A 19,325-nucleotide genomic window follows, 5' to 3' on the forward strand; every position below is an offset into this window, starting at 1 on the left:
AGTGGTTACCTAGTTTTGACAGGTACCCAGCTCCCACTTTCGCCCGGCCGCCTGAGCAACTCGAGCGGAAGTTCTCTCCCCCTCCCTCCCTGCAATCTTCTGGGTCAGTTATCCTTTTAATATTGTTATATTGCCCCACTTTTGTTCATCTTGACTAGAAAAAAAGTTAAAGATAAAGCATTGTATCTTGTAGTTTAAAAGTGTTTATTTCTACTCTAATATTGCTACTGATTGTAATATAAATTGTATATGACATTTTGTTATGCCAGGGACTTCATTCAGTACATAGTGTGAAAAATGGGTCTCAAGCATTAGATTAGCTGGCTGCAACAAACAAAAACAACTCTTATTGCCAACCAATAACTTTTCTTCATTTTCAAAAAAAAATAAAAAATTACAATTGGAATAATTTGTAGTTTATTCCTGTTTTAAGTTTATGTGCAATTTCCCTTGTTTTTTGTATTGGATTTATGTTCCTTTGTGTTTAACTTGCATCACTGCATGCACTAAAACCTTGTCTGTCCTTCTCTCTTTCTGATAACATTTTCACCATTCCTAAAGAATTTGTGTGAGTGATGGTGGGAGGGGTGGGGCACAGAATGCACAGTATGGCTGCATGATGCTTGGTTTGTCCCCTTGTCTTCTTCCAAAGGGTGTGCTTACTCCTGATACCCAAGCCGTGAAGTATAATTTTGCACCAAGCACAGCTCTCAACAAAACCGCCCGGCCGTTTGGTGCCGGGACACCACCCCCAGACAACTCTCGGGCAGCTCAGGTCACCAAGGCAGTGACTTACAACCCCCCTCCACCGTCCTATACCAACAACCAAACATCCCGAGCCCAGCATCAGAACGGGTATGTGAATGCCTTTGGCAGTGAGTCTTTAGAACTGTATACAGCACACACTATTGTTTTTTTGTCTGTTTAAGAAGATCTGTTATGAGAAACAAATTATGTTATTAAATGAAAAAACAAAACTAAATTGTTGTGAGCCTTAAAGTGGATGTAAACCCACTCTCATCATTTCTAAATTGCTGCTATAGTGCTGATCTATAAGGATATACATGCCTCCTGCATGTATCCTTACCTGTCAAATATCTCCCCTTTAGCTGTTTGGAACCCTGAAATACCCCGGATTCTGTGGACAGGTCTGTTGTCCAGGGCTCAGTTGGTGGAGTTGTGATGTCAGTAGACTCCCCGCCCACCTCTACACTCCCCTTGGCCAGGTATAGATATTTCTTACACTGAATTTCTACTGGACTTGTGGATTATGCCCTATGATCACTAACATCCAGTCAAAACCCAGGAAAGGCACCGCATGACTTCAGCATGCTAAGGTGTGAAGCAGCCAATCCTGGGAGAGCTGGAGAAGAAAGGAGGGGGGATGTGAAGTACACATAATGCCCCTCTCATGCTTGTGCATGAGATAAGGAAATCACCTATCAGTCACAGCAAGGGGGAGGAAACAGACACCTATTTTTCTGTGTGTCTGTTTATATCTTACTGAGGAAAGATAAGAGGATTGCTCAGAGCTTGATTAACTCTTCGTGGCAAGACTGGGCACAGATGAAATGACATCCTTTGCTGTAACAGATATGAATCTTATTAAAAATAAATTTGGGGTTTACATCCACTTTAAATCGAATGGGCTAAATTATAGCTAGATGTTAAAGTTGTATTCCATTTTGGAGTATATGATTAAATATTGTATATAATCTTGTTTGTTTTCATCCTGTTTGAGAAAAGCTAGAATGATATTATTATTTATGTTGTCTGATATATTTTACCTTAAAGGGGTTATAAAGGTTTGTTTTTTATTTTCTAAATAGGTTCCTTTAAGGCAGCTAATGCATTGTTGGTTCACTTACCTTTTTTCCTTCGATTTCCCTTCTAAATGTTTTTTTTTCTTTGTCTGAATTTCTCACTTCCTGTTTCTCCTCGGTAAGCTTGCCCCCATCATCCGAGTCGTTCCGGTTGGGGGTTAGTCAGCCAGAACAGCTTACTGAGGAGGAACAAGAAGTGAGAAATTCAGACAAAGAAAAAAAACATTTAGAAGGGAAATCGAAGGAAAAGGTAAGTGAACCAACAATGCATTAGCTTAAAGGAACCTATTTAGAAAATAAAAAACAAAACTTTACAACCCCTTTAAGTGGAAGTCTAGTAAAAACTTTTTTTTTTTTTTTTAGTTATCGATTAGCGGGAAGAGGTTATTTTTTCTGGCCTTTGTGGCATGGCGGGAAATTACATTTCCCCAAAGTTGGTGAAATCCCACCTTACAGCTTTCCTTGGCAATGTTGCTTCCTTTGGATTTTTTCCCTCGCCTTTTCTGTTGAGGGCAGTGAAATTTGATTTCCCTCCCTTTCTCACCGGGAGAGGAACTATGGATACACCCCCCCCCCCCCACTGAGAACACAAAAAACAGCAAAAACAGAGGTTCTAACCTCTTTTCTCCCTCTCCATCCAAAACGAAAACAACTTCCGCTTTTCCTTTTTCAATATCCCTTTAAAGCATGACATTGTAAAGACATTCTTTGATGTTTGATTACTATAAGGATATATCCAGAGATTACATGTACGGTTCTCATAATTTTACATGGGAATATAGACCGCCTCACTGTGACCAAAGTAACTTGAGCAACTTGCATAACATTCATATTTGGATTACTGCCTGTGACACCATGGTAAATGATAGTTGGATAGTAAACAACTGGCTATGCTTTGGTATTTATTATTTAGCTAAATGCGTTGGCTTTTAGAACTTGATAAATATTTTAAAAACGACTGGTCCATTCCAGTCAAAAAGGGTGCGTGTGGTTGCGTGTGGAGGGACTGTAGTCACGTACGGCACGTACAACGGCACAATAAAACGGAAGTTCCATACCAATTGCGCCACCCTTAGTGCTCCTTTTCTCTTGTTCGTAGAAGTTTGGTGAGAGAATCGTGTTTTTCAGCTTCGTGCTTTTCAGTCCGTTACAGCGTGACGAATGTGCTATCTCTATTACGAACGCTAGTTTTACCAGACCGAGCGCTTCCGTCTCGACTTGATTCAGAGCATGCGTGGAATTTTGTGCATTGGAATTGTCTACACAATTTATGAGAACGGATTTTGTTGTCAGAAAATTTGAGAACCAGCTCTCAAATGTCCGATGGGGCCTACACGGTTGGAATTTCCAACAAAAAGCTCCCATCGAACATTTGTTGTTGTAAATTCCGTGTGTGTGTGTACGCAGCATTAGACTGATTTCTAAACCGTAATAACAGTTGCAATAGATGACCTTGGGAACTACACTTATGAAAAATCTACTTGGATTGAAAGTCCACAGAGCTGACAATGAACAGTAACTAGAGTGGGGTATTGTATCTTTAATTTGCGGTGCCTTACTATGGGAGAAATTTTAGAAAAAAATATATAGACTGTGTAGGGGGACACATAAGTCATTGACGAGCCATTGCTTATATCCTCCCAATGCTGCTCTGAAACTTCACTTCCAACTTTACTTGCAACTTACACGATACGAAAATTGGAAGTAACATTTCAAATGATGAACGATCTGCTGATTTTCAGATGGTTAGTATGGTGCTTTCAACAGCCGATTCTGATTTTTCGTACGGCAAAAGCTAGATGTGCAGACTATAACATTTTTGTTGGACATGAACACAATGTCCGATTTTTGTTTAATCAGTACGGTTTTCGTCCGAAAAAAAACCCGTAAGAGCAAGACTATACATGCTCAGAAACGAAAGAATACATACAAAACTATTGAACACATTACGTCACTTCTGAAGTTGAATTCTGTCATACAAAATTTTTTGTATGGTGAGTAACCTCTTCACTTTTGACACAAGACTAGCATGCCACAAAAAACGGGAATCTGATGTGTACGGGACTTAAAGCGGTTGTATACCCGCAAAAAAAAACCTGTAGGTAAAAATGTGAAAGCGGGGTATACAACTGCTTTAAGGCTTGTGTAGATGGGTGAATGCAGTTTGCTTTCAGGTGCATTTAGTTCACCTTTTGAGATCAGTTTTAGGCTTGGTTCTCACTTCAGTGACTTGGGATCCGACTTGTGAGACCCCAAGACGCATGACATGTGAAATCCCATGTTAGTCAATGAGAGCTGTCTTAATTAGCACTACTAATCTACTACTACTCGCTCTGACTTTTAAAAAGGTTCCTGTACTACAGTAAGGCGACTTCTATCCGACTTGTGCCTAGAAATAGCACTCGTGTCGCCAGTAACCTGGCAAAGTTGCCCTGTAAGTCGTGCGACTTTTAGGTCGCGGTAGTGTGAACTGAGCCTTACATACTTTGGAGATCATTCATAGTTTTTTTACCGGTGCTTCTGATCTCCTTGTTACCCTCTTCTGAACCCTCGAAGTTCCATCACGCTGTTTTTGTATTACCTTTCCTTTTGGAAGTAGTTTGTTTCTTTGCCAGGTAGTTATTCATTGAAAAGGTATTGGGAAGCCCTTAAAGATGTTTTGTTTAGTGGGTAATTTAAGATCTATAATGCTAAAGAAAATGTTGCCATCCAATACTGGTTGTGGCAAGCTCATCTGGCATGCTGTGCACAGTACATGTGCATGTTATATGGAAAAATACTTTCCCTTGGTTAGATCATTTGCAAGCAAAAGTTCACATAGAATAGAGTAGCTTTAGGCTTGATCTAGACCAGACTTTTTCAACCAGGCTGCCTTCAGGGTTTTTCAGGGGTGTCTTGACAAAACGCCTAAAAATTGCCACAAATTGCCCATCAATTGTATACAAGACAGCGCTTGATTCACACCTGCTTTGTTTGGTAAACAAAGCCACAGGTTTTCATTGTGCGACATTACAACTTTGGGCACTTTGTAGGTCAGCCACTGGTGTTCTAACAACCACTGACGTCATTGGTTGATAAGGAGAACATCAGGCGCCTGCACAGCATCCTTGTTTGACCCCATGCCCCTCTTTGTCAGTACTGAGGTCACATTAGCTGTATGCGGGAGAGAAAATGAGAAAGAAGAAATGCTTTGGAATACTAGTCAGTAGTAGTGTGCAAAAGTTTGTTTGCGTTGAAAAAGAAATCGCCTCTAATGTCGATGGCTTATGTCCGTGGATGTGTCTGCAAAATGTAAAGCTATTACCGTATTTATCGGGGTATTGCGTGCTCCGGCGTATAGCGCACACCCCTAATTTTGACCCTAAAATCCTGTAAAAAAATGTTTTTATTACATTTTACTACTTACAGTTTTGGTGTCTTGCCCGGCGTCCATCGGCGGCCTCGTCCGGTCCGACGTCTGTCTGCGGCCTTCTCCCGCGCTGTCTTCATGTCGAATCCCCAGTTCCCGCTCTCAGTTTGAAGCCTCCGCCGACATATACCGAGCGCAGTAGACTCGGGTATATTCGGCCAGGCTCGGCTTCTCACGCATAAACGTCACAGAGCGTGACTACGAGCAAAGCCGAGCCTGGCCGAATGTACCCGAGTGTACTGCGCTCGGTATATGTCGGCGCAGGCATTCAAACACGGCGCGGGTATCAGCGTATATCGCGCACCCACGCTTTTGCCCTGATTTTCAGGGCAAAAAAGTGCACGGTATACGCCAATAAATACGGTAGTTTAGTTTCTTACAATTCATAAGAGGGTGCCTTGAGATTGTGCAGAGTTTTAAAGGGTGCCTTTACTGAAACACTGATTTAGGCTTGGTTCACATTTATGTGAATTGGATACATTTTAAATTTGCACCCGATCAGATCGGTTTCTAATGAAGCCCATTTCACACATCCTTTAGGCTGCATTCACACCTAGGCGTATATACGCCTGAAGCGCGACGCCGCCCCTCATACGCTGGAGGGGTGATTTTACATGGTCGGCTATGGAGATGGTTCACATCTCCACGCCGAACGCCTGCCGCCTGCCGCCTGAAAAAAGGTCCCGGACCTTTTTTTCAGGCGTCTTTCGGCGTTCGGCATAGGAGATGTGAACCATCTCCATAGAGGGGGTGAGGCTGCATTCACAATCGCGGCGTTTTGTCGCCGCAAATCGCGGTACAAAACGCCGCTATTTGCCGCCGCAATTCGTGGGACAAAACGCCGCGATTCAGTACGCCTAGGTGTGAATGCAGCCTTAGGCTATGAGATGTGAAAGCACACTTTTTCAGTCTCATGTCAGTTTTCTTTCAAGCATATGTGTGTTCTAGTCATTGAGTCACAATAACAGATTGAAAATAGGCCATTCTTCGTCACCTTTCATAACATGTTACATGGTACATCCATATGCAGGGTGTAACAAGTAACATAGATTCAGCAGCCCTGGCTCTCCCCTGATCCCCCTTTGTAACAGCGAGTGAGAGATCTTCTCCCCATACTTGCTGTCACGGTTAAAAAAAAAAAAAAAAAAATGTGGGGCCACATCCATTGATTTACAGAGTTCTGCGAATGCGAGAACTTTGCGTCTGTCGGCTTGTAGTTCTCAATGAACTTCCAGGGTGCTGTTGAACGCTCTAGGTAGTTTATTGATGCTTCCTGTCGTGTACTGTACTGTGATCCGCTGATCGCGGGTGCAATGTTTTCAAGTTGCTGATAAAAATAATAAATGCACATTTATTTTTTACCTGCAAAAAGATGTGCATTTTCTTTTCACAAAGTTGAACTTATGCTTTAATTTTCTAATTCTCAAAATACTAAAATGGGTGCAATAATACACTTATTGGTAAAACACAGAAAATGTATTTTCAGCTTTTATAAAGTTTTTACTTTTTCAACATTTCACCTTTTGAGGAAGATCATGTTTTTTCAGACTTTCAAATAGCTGCTCTTGTGTATTAAAGCTGAATTCCAGGTAAACTACCAACTACCCAGATGAAGTACATATGGGGAGCTGTTTTACTTGCCAAAGGATTTGTATTTCTGACGTTTCAGTCCTGAGGTTCACACAGGACACTCATGTCTGGCAGGGAAACATGCCTCATTTGTTTCACTTATGCAAAAGTTATAGGGGTTAATTTACTAAAGGCAAACAGACTGTGCACTTTGCAAAGGTCAGTTGTGCCAGAGCTTAGTAAATGAGGTTGTTCCCTTAGCAAAAAATACCCAATCGCATGCAAGGAAAACAAAACTGCATTTTTGCTTGTCAAGTCAAACGCCTGTAAAATGGCCATTTGAGAGTCGCAGCGTGCATGAGACCTTTGGCTAGTAGTAGTAGTAGTAACTTTCTCATGGAACCATACAGATTATTTCAGTTGTGAACCTGTAAATGAGAAACACTTGGCTAAGCTAATGGCTCTGCACAATTGTCAGTTTAACCAAAATAAAATCTCCTAAAGTCTGCTTTCATTTAGTCAGCTTTTAATTCATTAATGATGACACATAGGATACAGCACAAATGTAATCCACATGGTAGCCTGCGGGACATGCTGGCTCCAACAACTCATAATTATCTGTACAGCATGTCCATTTAAACCAAACCAGATCTACTCTAACATGAGGAAATGGAATACATATCAGCATTGCAGTATTACTAAGTTCAACCAGAGCATTTCTCCATTTGTGTCATATCTGGCTTGCCACATTTGTAGTGCAGCTGTTCAATCATCTATTTCTAATGTCCCCTGCTTATTTTATAAGGATCAGTGTGTTACAAGTGAAAAAATAATCAGAACTGGGGGATCCTGTGGAATTAGCAAATCACTTGTACTTAAAGTGACCCTGTCACCACAGCGCACAGTGGGAACTGCAGAATACCTGAGTTTTAAGACGTGAACGTCAAGCGTCTTAAGGCCTTATTCACATAGGCATATCTATCCGTACAGCTATGCAAATGGCTTTCTTTGCCTACATGGGATGCATGTGTTCCATGCAGACAGCTCCATTCATGTCTGTTGGGATGCAGTAGCTGCATGGACACAGCTACAGGTCCCATTTTGACAGACCTTTGTGTGGGTAAGTATAGAGCTGTTCTTTTACAGGGCTGGTGTTGTTGTTGTTTTTTTTGTGGGTGCCCTTGTCGTAATGCAGTCCATTAACTTGCCCTTCACCCTTGTTGCTTTCTATATTTGATCGTTTCTTAAGAACTGATTGCAGTTTGTTTCCTATCCAGCCTTAAGGTGGCCATAAACATGCAGGTTTCTTAACCTGCCCATTGCAGTCTGATTGTACAATCTCTGTACTAAACCCTTTAACCACTACCCCCAAATGGATGTACCCATACGTCCTTGGGTTTCAGTGGTTCTACTAGAGTCATGGCTGCAGCTGGTATCTTTTTTTAACTGGTAATGCTTTATAATGTAAAAGCGATTTGAGCGGCTATACAGCTGCTGGATCACTTTTACATGTGGAGGAATGTGCTCCCCCCCCTTCTGCCACCTTCCCAGGCTCTCCCATTTCATCAGGGAGCCCAGGATTGAAACTGCTGGTTGGGGCGGCACACCATATATATGAAAGAGGAACTTTCATCCCCCAATCATCTCTATGGTGTATGAAACCAAAAGTGGTAAGGATTTTGTCACTTTAAGTTTCATTTTGTTGTTTACAAGCCGTTATTGGCTTGTAAAACATTTGATCAAGTCAATCTTGATTTGATCAGATGCTTTTGAGAAAAAAAGAGAGACATGGGATCTAAAGCTGGCCATAGACAGATTGAAATTCAATATGGGTAGGATAGTGGTACTGAAGTCGATCCATTATTTGACAACCAGCCTATTGGGTTATTTTTTGCCCAATCACTGTTGATGGCTGTGGTCGCTGGCCGTGATCATTGTATTTTTCCGATTGGGAAGGCTCCCCACATTCCTTACCAGAAAAACACAATAGTGCTGTAGGAGGGATTTCATCATCAACACTGACTGTGTTGATGGGAGATTCAAGCAATGTTCTTTCCTTCAACCTGTGATTGATGGAAAGAAAATTGCATAATGTATGGCCTGCCTAATAGAGCCCATATCTCTCAGTAAAGAGTACTCGTCACTGCCCCAGGTACCACAGGGGGTGTTGTTCATCCCTTGTGTCTACAATAAAGTTGATTCAATAAAAAAAAGAGTGTAAAAAATAAAATAAAACATTTAAGCATTCCTGTGCTCATGCACAAATGCAAACGTATGTAAATGGTAATCGCAGAACACATGTGAGGTATTGCCACGAATATTGGAGTGAGCGCAGTAATTCTAGCACCAGACTCCCTGTGTAACTCTAAACTGGTAACCTGTAAAGGCTTTTAAAGTTTCGCCTATGGAAATTTTTAAGTACAGTACCGTAATTTGTCTCCATTCAAGTGGCATACGCAATTTTAAAGTATGACATGTTGGGTATCTATTTACTCGGCATAACATAATCGTTTATATTGTAACAAACAATTCGAGATTTTCCTAGCTTGTGACGGAAAATATTAATTATATGAAGACAGGAGGCGAGTATCTTATGCATTATCTTTCTTTAATAATGCCCATAGCAGAAATACAACTTTTCAGTGATTCCAAATAGAAAACGTTTTACTGAAAGAAAACAGAAAAAACTACAATACCCAGCAGCCCTCAGGCTGGGTCTGCCAATCATGAGGCAGGACAGCCGGTATATAAGGGCCTGCCTCCCCAGAACCTTCCTCTTTCTTGATGCGAATCGGCAATGAACCTGGAACCGCAAAACATTTCGAAACACCGGGACCCTGGCAAACTGGAACTTCGGTACAGGATTCAGCCAACGGTATCCTGACTCCGGATCTGGAACGCAGCAGGAACCCCATTGTCGATCCGCGGTGAATTAAAACCCATGGATCGAGACGGAAACATCAATCCCAACGGGGATAGTGAAAACCGAACTCCCGGGACGTATCCGCCTCAGACTCGTGGGATGTGTGGTTCAACAGCCTAGAAACAAGAGAGACAATATCGTGATAGGGTTGGGTCGGGAGGGAAGATACTCGCCTCCTGTCTTCATATAATTAATATTTTCCGTCACAAGCTAGGAAAATCTCGAATTATACATCAGACAGGAGGCTCATATCTTATGCAAGTTCAAAGCTATAACAATGTATATATAAATGATAACAAACGAAACAACTACAAAATCGACATAGATATGTGTTCCTCCGATCCAAGCAGAATTGGCGGAAGCAATCGTGGTTACCAGTCCGCCGCTAGTCGTAACTCCTATAGGGAGCCGTCCGGGGTGATGACCTAGTAGCCACCTCTCCACTGGAGGGATGGGCACCCAACGGGATTACGTTAAACCCTACCATTTCCATGACCGACCGTACCCCTCTGGCTAGCGTGGCCGAGGAAACCGGAGACTGAGGTTTAACGTAGGAATGAGGAGTAGGGAGAGATGCGAAGATCGCAGCGGGGCCGTCAATGGCTAAGAACTCCGTAGACCGCGGAGTACGATGTGCGGGAAAGAACGGGTAGAAAAACCAATTGAAATCCCGTCGTTGTCCTACGCACGACGGAAAAAACCTGACCCTCTGAGGCGGGATCCGACGCCTGGAATGGCCAACGCCGTGACGCCCGATATACGTTTGACGGAATCAGACACGAGGGGACAGTCAGTTTGAACGACAATAACCTCGAGACAGAGTGAGATTGTCCCCCCAGTCCGAGCGTGTGGTCAGGACCCTCGTTCACATCCCAAGAGTGCTGATACTCTGGGCGTGATGGGCGTTGAACTTAACGCTTTCCAAGTCGGTACACCAAAGGGTGTTCACCCACCGGTAGCAAGTCTACAAGGGAGCGGTAGTCCGAGATCGCAGCGCGGTAGACGTTAGGGGAGCTATAGGACCACCCGGGTTCAACCGAGTCCACCAGGTAGTTGGTCATTAGACGAACGGCTGCATGAGATTAACCTGTCTTTGATCACCAATTAACCTAGAGACCCCCGGTTGATCGAGATGTCGATCTAGAATCCTAGCCATACAAGAAAGGTCGCTGTCCGCGACCGGCACCCCGAAACCAACCGCGCGAAGAGAAGTTGGACGTGCGTCGTAATAGAGGATGCAGATCCCTGTACAGACTGGCGAGGAGTTGGGGGGATGAGGAAGCAACCTGGGGAGATCCATAGTCATCCCCAGAAGGAGGGAAAAACCATGGTTGCGTCGGCCACCACGGAGTGAACCGCACGACGGATGCTCTCAGGTTCGCAATGCGGGAGCTGATGGTGGAGAGGGGAGAAAAGGATCCCATAAGTGAGCGAGGGCCAGGAACACTGACCGGCGCGGTCGCCCATCGCTGGAATCGGACGGATAACGAGAATTCCAATCCGCCACCATATTGGAAGTGCCTGGGGTACATTCCACAACCGGAACGATGTTGCGTTCCAGGCAGAAATGTCAGAGATCTTGCTAGATCCGCTAGGATTTTGGGTCAGGGACCCCCCAAGCGATGGTCGTACTGGACCGCGGTTACGTTGTCCATACACCAGAACACACCGTAGATGGACGTGTGTGGCATTAGACTCCTGATGGCAAGACGGTCGTCAGAAGCTCCACGTGTTGACGTGCAGCAGAGACTCCGTCGTGGACCTCGCCCCTCCTGTGGACGAGGGACCGCATCGAGTACCCCAACCAAGGTGGTTGGCATCCTATTCCATGATGAATCCATCGTGGAGTTGAAGGTGGTCTTGCCGTTCCGTCTGCCGGCCTGACGTAGCCACCACCGTAGTTCAAACATGGCTTCTGTGTCCAGAGTGACGTCGTCTGCCCAGTGAAGCCCCTAGCAAAGACGCAGGGTCTGAGTCTCTGGAGGTCTCGATAGCGAAGAGAGGGTGGACAAATGGCCTGGATTAACGCCGGTAACAGGCCGACCAGGCGAGCCAGAGTGCATAAGGATACCAGTCGTTAGCCCAGCACGATACTGCTCTCTTGCAGATGGCGGTCAATTGGTCATGGATAGCCGAAGGATCGCTAGGTTGGTGTCCACCAAGAACCCCAAAACTCTACCTCCTGAGATGGGGAGAGGATAGATTCCCCGTGATCTATGGGGAGTTGTCTCGGATGCGTGTTTGTACGCCAGGCGAGGGGGACGAGCCATTAAGGGTAGGTCGTCCAAGTAGATAATCAACCTCACTCTTTTGTTCCGCAGAGTGCCGCCACCGGATACAGTAATTATGAGAGATTTCTCAAGTTACTACTGGGCGATACCCGCCGTCCTTTCCTGACCAGGAAGATGTTGCTGAGGAAGCCCGGGAGAGCGGGTCCGCTTTTACTATCGTTTGGTTGAACCAGAGGTCCTGCAACTCGTTGTCTATTAGGGCGGTGTTCGGGTTTGAAGACCGAGGAAAGAGGGACTAGGTCCATGTCTGGCTCTATAATCCTGATAGACCGCCACTGTACTGTGTTAGACTTTTAATGACGTTTGGGCTTATGTGGACTGGAATAGAGCCATAGAGCCCTACCGTCTTGGAATATCTTTAATCAGTGTGATCCCGACTAACCTGCCCTCGGTGGCCGGTCCGGGATCTGGTTCGGTTAGGTGGGACAGCTGGGGAACAAGCCTCATTAAGATTGAGCGGCGGTGTCCTGTCGGACACGTAGTGTCCGTGCATCCCAGGAGGCAACTGCCCGTTGGGCCCAGCCCCGAATTGAGATAGGTCAGTCGGCTGTTCAGTGGCATAGCCTGCTCACTAAGGTTTGGGATGATGGTGATAGGTCCCAAGGATCCAAGGCCTTGTCCTGTATGGTCTGAAAGACCTCTATATTCCCAGCTTGGGGTACTTCCCGTGTTTGGTGGGATACCCCAGGGTATGGGGTCCACCTCGGGAGTGTGCACAACCATAAATGGTAAATGAAGGGGGTATTACGCCCTTACTATGTTTCAGTGAGTTTTATCGACCGATCTCCGGGTCCATCATGTGATATAATGGGCCACCTCGGGTAGGGGTGCCCAGTCACCGGAGTGTGGATGGCATATCTACAATGGCTCTCCACGAGATTCTATAGAGTGTCACCCTGGGATACAGGGTTGGCGTCGTCATAAAGCGCCATGTGCCCACTGCCCTAACAATCATCATCATTCTCATCATCTTCATCCTCAGACTCAAAGGTGTTAGCCGCCTCGGACTCCGCGGATGACTCTGGAAGAGTCCACGAATGGGTCTGGCTTAGTCCGTCGAACGGATCGCTGCCTCTGCATGTGCATCTCCCCGAGGCTCAGGGGTCGGTTGGAGTCTGGGAGGGCAGTGGGTCGGCAGTCCTGGGAGGGTACTGCCTGGGACATATTATTTACTTCCCCTGTCGGGGAGTCCAAGGCCACAGAAACGTGGCGGCGTTTTCGTACGCCCAGCCCTTTTCAGGGGCGGTAAACCGTTGCCGGGCGGTCTGGACATATGGGGTGCAGGCGGGGGTAACCGACGCCATGGCCGCCCAGGCTGGTCTACCTATCAGTTTTGGCAACTGTGCAGCACTGGCGAGACTTGGTCTCCTAGGACTGTCCACCATCTCCGGGGGACCAGCATGAACAATGTCATGATTATTCAATTAATTGTAGAATATATTTGTATAATTCATTACAATTTCTATACATATTTTTTGTATAATTTATTTATACATTGAATATTAAAGTTTTGTATATAGTTATTTATTATATGTAATAATATAGATTAAACAATATCATTAAATAATATTATCTAATAAATGTATTTATTCATTCAATCAGATAGATTGTATAAATTATTTATTCATATATATTTATTTATTCATAAATAGTCATTTATTCATAAATAGTCATGTAATTCTTATTGTTTATTAGGAGGTATATTTGTAGGGAGTAAATTCCCCAGAGATTTTACTGAATAGGAACTGATGTATTTATTCATCCAATCAGATAGATTGTATAAATTATTTATTCATATATTTATTTATTCATAAATAGTCATTAATTATTATTTATTAGGAGGTATATTTGTAGGGAATAAATTCCCAGAGACTTTACTGAATAGGAACTGATGGGCGGTTCGTTCCCCCCAACAATGTATAGAATACATTGAGGGAAGAGATTCCTGTACCCTACACTGGCGTAGCGATGCAGGGGAAACAAGGTCCGGAGTTGAGGATGTAGTCTCACGAGACTACGGCCTCCACGCGTTCTGCATAGATCACTGCGATCTAAACAGAGCGCTGTTGCCCGTATAGCCGCACGCTCACACTGGCGTGGCGGCGACGGGGAACGACATCTTAGCTCATGGGAGCGTAATCTCGCGAGATTACGTCTCCCGAGCTGTGATTGGAGGACGCGGGGCCTGCAGGACACGCCTGCATCAACCGTGCGACAAGCGCGATTGGTGGAGACAGGCCCGCACTGCCACGCCCCCCTCAGGGACGAGACGCTCTGAGGAGAGGGCGCGCGGCGTCCGGATAAGGAGAAGAAGGGAGGTAGAAAAGGCGCCAAGGTGTTAAAATGGCGCTGTCCTACCTCCAGTCAGACACTGTGCATAGTGTGCCAGAACGCACCGGGATGGGATGTGCATCGGCCAAAGCCCAACCGGGAGGACGGGAATGGGGTACAATGCGATGGTGACAACCAAGGTAAACGAGCAACAGTTTTTCAAGAGAACAACCATTAAGCGCAATAATGAGTTCCATAATTGTACAAATGTACACAGTAATGGGGAGAGGTGTGTCCCCACAAAAAGGATGTTACATAACGACATCATATCATTAAATAAAAAACAAATAAAATAAAGTAATCAATAAAATAACCAATAAAATTATATTTAAATTACAATTAAATAAAATAAATAAAGGCGCACCGCAGATAGTGAAAAACTATCCACAATGCCACCGGTGTCTATATTATAAGTCAGATATTATAAATCAAGATATTATAAATCAAGATATTAACAGAGACAAACAATAACACATAGAAATACTTATCTCTGCCATGAGCAGAAAGAAAGAGGAAGGTTCTGGGGAGGCAGGCCCTTATATACCGGCTGTCCTGCCTCATGATTGGCAGACCCAGCCTGAGGGCTGCTGGGTATTGTAGTTTTTTCTGTTTTCTTTCAGTAAAACGTTTTCTATTTGGAATCACTGAAAAGTTGTATTTCTGCTATGGGCATTATTAAAGAAAGATAATGCATAAGATATGAGCCTCCTGTCTGATGTATAATTGTGAATTATATGGTCTTTGTGTGCCCTAAAATTCAACCAACATATTTTTTTCTCCAGGGCCTTTGATTTAAAAAATATATATGGGTCCAAGCTTAAAGTGGGACCTCTTTAATAGTATCGGTAATGACAAGTGCCCCTGTGTGTGTGATTTATAAAAAGAAAGCAGTCTATACCTGATTTCTGAGCGATTCCCGGCGATCATGTGACCAGCCAGCTTTCTCCTCTCCTCATCTGACAGAGGCATTTTTTAGAAAATCTCTGCCATTATGTTTGGGGTTTCTAAGTAAATATCTAGTAAAAATAATGGTGATTGAAGTGTCTAATATTAGAATGTAGCTGAAAACGTAATTTAGATTGTATACAATCAGACAGACACTTACATAGTTGTTAGTAGGTCTGAAGGAGATTTTACAATAAGATTGTAACCCTTGTGGCTAGCATTACCAGGAGCAATGAACCGAGGGATCTCATTATACTCAAACCTTCAGCAGGGGAGCTTTTTCTGGTTAACCATGGCACCTTTTGTTTATTTTTTAGTTTTCAGGAAGGTAAGATTTCTGCAGAATTGTATGGAGACATCATGAAGACTAATGCTGACTCAGTGGGTGCATTTAGTCAAGCAATGAGATCACTGTCTGGCTGTCAGGTTATCTGTACACAGGAATCTTGATTGCCTCACGTCTCTTCTCATGTTTGTACTCCAGTGCTGAGGGACAGTAGCAAGCTGAAAACAGCATGTTGGCCCAGAATAAGTTATGGACACATCTGGATATGATTTTTTATTTTAATTTTTTTAAATCCCATAAGACTTAAAATTGGTGGTGGCAACACTGTTTGCTGAGTATCATTTTAACCACCTCAATACCGGACACTTTCACCTCCTTCCAGTCCAGGCCAATTTTCAGTTTCTAACGCTGTCACACTTTGAATGATGATAATTACTCAGGCATGCAACAATGTAAACAAACAAAACCTTTATCCTTTTTTTTGGCGGGAATTTAAACACTATTGTTTTTTTTTATTCTTTGCTAGATCAATGCAAAAATACTGTAAATTTTGAAAAAAAAACAATGTTTTTCTTAATTTCTGTTATAACATTTTGCAAAATAATCTTTAGCAGATAATCTTTTCTTCATAGATTTAGGACAATGTGTATTCTGCTAAATTTCTATGGTAAAAATAACCCAAATTGGTGTATATTATTTAGTTTGTGTGAATTTCTTTTTTTTTTTTACTTTTTTTTTTCTTTTTCTTTTTCAATTTTATTTTTACTTTTTCTTTTAATTTTATGGTTACCTAATCTCAAAACAGTTGATTTCCAGGCAACAATTGATTCTGTTCATAGTTTTTATGGAGTGAACTTTTTCCTGAAAAATATCTTCATAAAATCTATGGACATCAAGAAATTATTTTTAAAGGTAAATTGTATTTTTTTTACATATATAGAAAAGGAATTGTAGCGTTCAGACATATACAGAGCACAGAACAATTGAACATATGTTCATACAATATAGCGCCTCAGTACTAAAAAAAAAAAAAAAGATTGTTTACATATCTAGAGAAACCTCGATCTTTCTATCACGTAAGGCTAGGTTCACACATGTCCAGTGCACATTTTCCCTAATTTTCCACTGTAGTAGCTGTTCAACAGTTGTGATTGCCCGCTGACAGCTGAATGTAAAAAAAAAACCATTGCCAGCAATAAATAATTTGTAAAAAAAAAACTGCATGGGGGTCCCCTCCCTAATCCATACCAGGCCCTTTCAGGTCTGGTACGGATTTTAGGGGGAACCTCATGCCAATTTTTTTTTTAAAAACTCCCCAAATCCACAGCAGAACTTTAGGTTTAATAGCGTGGGGTCGCCCCAAAATCCATACAAGACTTTTATCAGAGCATGCACCTAGCAGGCCAGGAAAAGAGGGGGAGAGTAAGTGCCCCCCCTCCTGAACCATGCCAGGCCCCATGCCCTCAACATGGGTGGGTGCTTTGGTGCAGGGGGAGCTCTGGGAGTAACATTTAATGATTTAGATCTCATGTTGCAACATGGAATTGATCAGATGGGACCCAACTAGCAGGTTTCAGTGTTAAGGAGGAACTGCAGTCTGCTTACATAATTTGTAATAAAAACATTTTGTCATTCTGAAGCTTCCATCCAACCACTTTGCATATTATTTTATATATACTGTGATTCTGTATTTGCCAAATATGCTGCAGAAATCTCCCTCCACCAAATCGGGCTGCATCCATTTTAACTGTGGGCAGCTGAAGCTGCTGCCTGTTCACTTCCTGGATTTACACAGACACACACCTCCAGCTCTGCAGCTTTCATTGGCCCTCTTTTGACTCACCCCCTCCCTTTCTGGCAAACTCTCACAAGAGTGAGAGAGAGCAGTGCTTGATGTCATTATCCTAGGCTTTTTACCAGACAAGAAACAGGAAATAGGCTGTATAAGATATTTACTGGCAGAACATTTAATAGATGGAAGGTTAAAAAAAATTAAGGTTTAACAATTACTAAAGTTGCATATAAACATTAAAATGTTTACACTGTACCACTGTGGACCAATGTAAGTATGCAATACAGATGCATCCTAGAGTTCAGCTTTAATGCTTCTGTGAGCAGTTCCCGTGGAAGCTTTGTATGAATTGAGAAATGTTAGAACCAGATAATATACATGCCACAGAGCAAAGCAGGCACTTTGCTAAACCGTGTACACTGTATTGAGTTCCAATATAAAATTGGAACAGTAGCAGCAGCAGTTACAGTAGTTGAACAATTTGTAGAATTCCACCTATGGCCACCAGGTGGCACTGTTCACTCACTGGACTAGAACAGAGTAGTACTTGCTTCTTTGCATCTTCTGCTGAAATGATTAGTTACCTCTTGGCTGCAGTTACAACTTTTTTTGCATTGAGCATTGGACCAAAAGGCTGGAGACATGATTTTCATTGTTTTGTTAGCGCAGATGAAAAATATTTTTGCCTAACCATACATTTAATGTTCCTTTTTTAAAAACCATTTAATGTTCCTTTTTTAAAAACCAAAGAGGTGCAAATGAAAAATAAATGACAATTTTCAAAGGCCCCTGATATCTGTAGATGTATTCATATTAGCAGAAGGATATGTGTAATCAAATGGTGGATATTAAAGTATCTCTGTAGTGTATCCAACTGCCAATTTTTTATGTTTTTATTATAACTTAAGATCTGTTAAAATGATCCTTTGAAATGTTGACCTTTCAGTTAGTAATAGTTCTTATGGTTTTGTTACAATTTCCTTTTTGTTTGCCGTTTTGGTGGTATTCTTATCTGTTTGGTTACTATAGAAATTGTCCATGTCCATCTAGTGTACATCCTATGACTGTTTTCATAGAATGCGATCGTTTGGGAGAGAATCTGGGGGTCTGGACGTGTATCGCAGTGTAGTGTGCGCGGACTGAATAGAAGCTGATGTTTTTAGGTAATAAGCATCCTGTATCCTAGTAACCAGGCAGAGCAGTGCTGAGTGTGACCATTGTGCGGCTGTCACGGACCAGCTGCAGGCGACTTAGAAATACATGCTGTACAGATCCCTGCATGATACAGAGTGACTGTGTGCGTGTCAAGTGCTGATGTTTTCACATCACGATTGCCTGTCATTTTCGCATCTGCCTGTTTTTAACTCCTTCATTTAGTTCTCTTTTTTGATTAACTGATTCATCTACACTTCTTGTGAACCTCCTGCATTTATGTGCTGTTTTTTTAGGGAAAAGTATTTTGATTGACTAGTTAGAATTCAATTTAGAGCCTATTTCACCCATCAGTTTAAAGGATCACTAAAGAGAATTTTTTAAAAAAAATAACAAACATGGTATACTTGGCTCCACTGTGCAGCTCGTTTTGCACAGTGGTCTTCTGGGGTCCATCGGCGTCTGTCTTGGCTCCCCCCCGCAAGAACTTCCCACCCTCATGTAAGCTCCCTCGCATGGTGGAAAGTTCTTGCGGGCGCGCTCTTGTGATACCACTCACTGTATCACTCGGCCCCGCCCCCCAGCACGCTGCGTCATTGGATATGATTGACAGCAGCGCGAGCCAAAGGCTCTGCTGCTTTCAATCAACCAGTGACTGAGCCGAGAAGCCAGCCTGTGCGTTCACACCGCGGGACATTCGAAGGGTCAGGTAAGTAGCTGGGGGGGGGGTGGGGTAGCTAATGCTGAGATGTTTTTTCACCTTAATGCATAGAATGCAGGTGAAAAAACATGTACCTTTACAAC

General features: G+C 43.1%; 1 protein-coding gene across 3 annotated transcripts in view; it reads left to right on the forward strand.

Moving 5' to 3' along the window:
• The window catches only part of PDLIM7 (PDZ and LIM domain 7), a 155,429-nt gene that overhangs the window by 59,203 nt on the left and 76,901 nt on the right, over nt 1-19,325 (forward strand). For all 3 annotated transcript variants that reach the window (XM_040344438.1, XM_040344436.1, XM_040344437.1), the window contains exon 5: nt 653-855. In XM_040344438.1, coding sequence (XP_040200372.1) covers nt 653-855 — 203 coding nt within the window. The remainder of the gene's footprint in view (nt 1-652; nt 856-19,325) is intronic.

The sequence above is a fragment of the Rana temporaria genome, chromosome 3 (genome assembly GCF_905171775.1).
Source record: "Rana temporaria chromosome 3, aRanTem1.1, whole genome shotgun sequence".
NCBI lineage: Eukaryota > Metazoa > Chordata > Amphibia > Anura > Ranidae > Rana > Rana temporaria.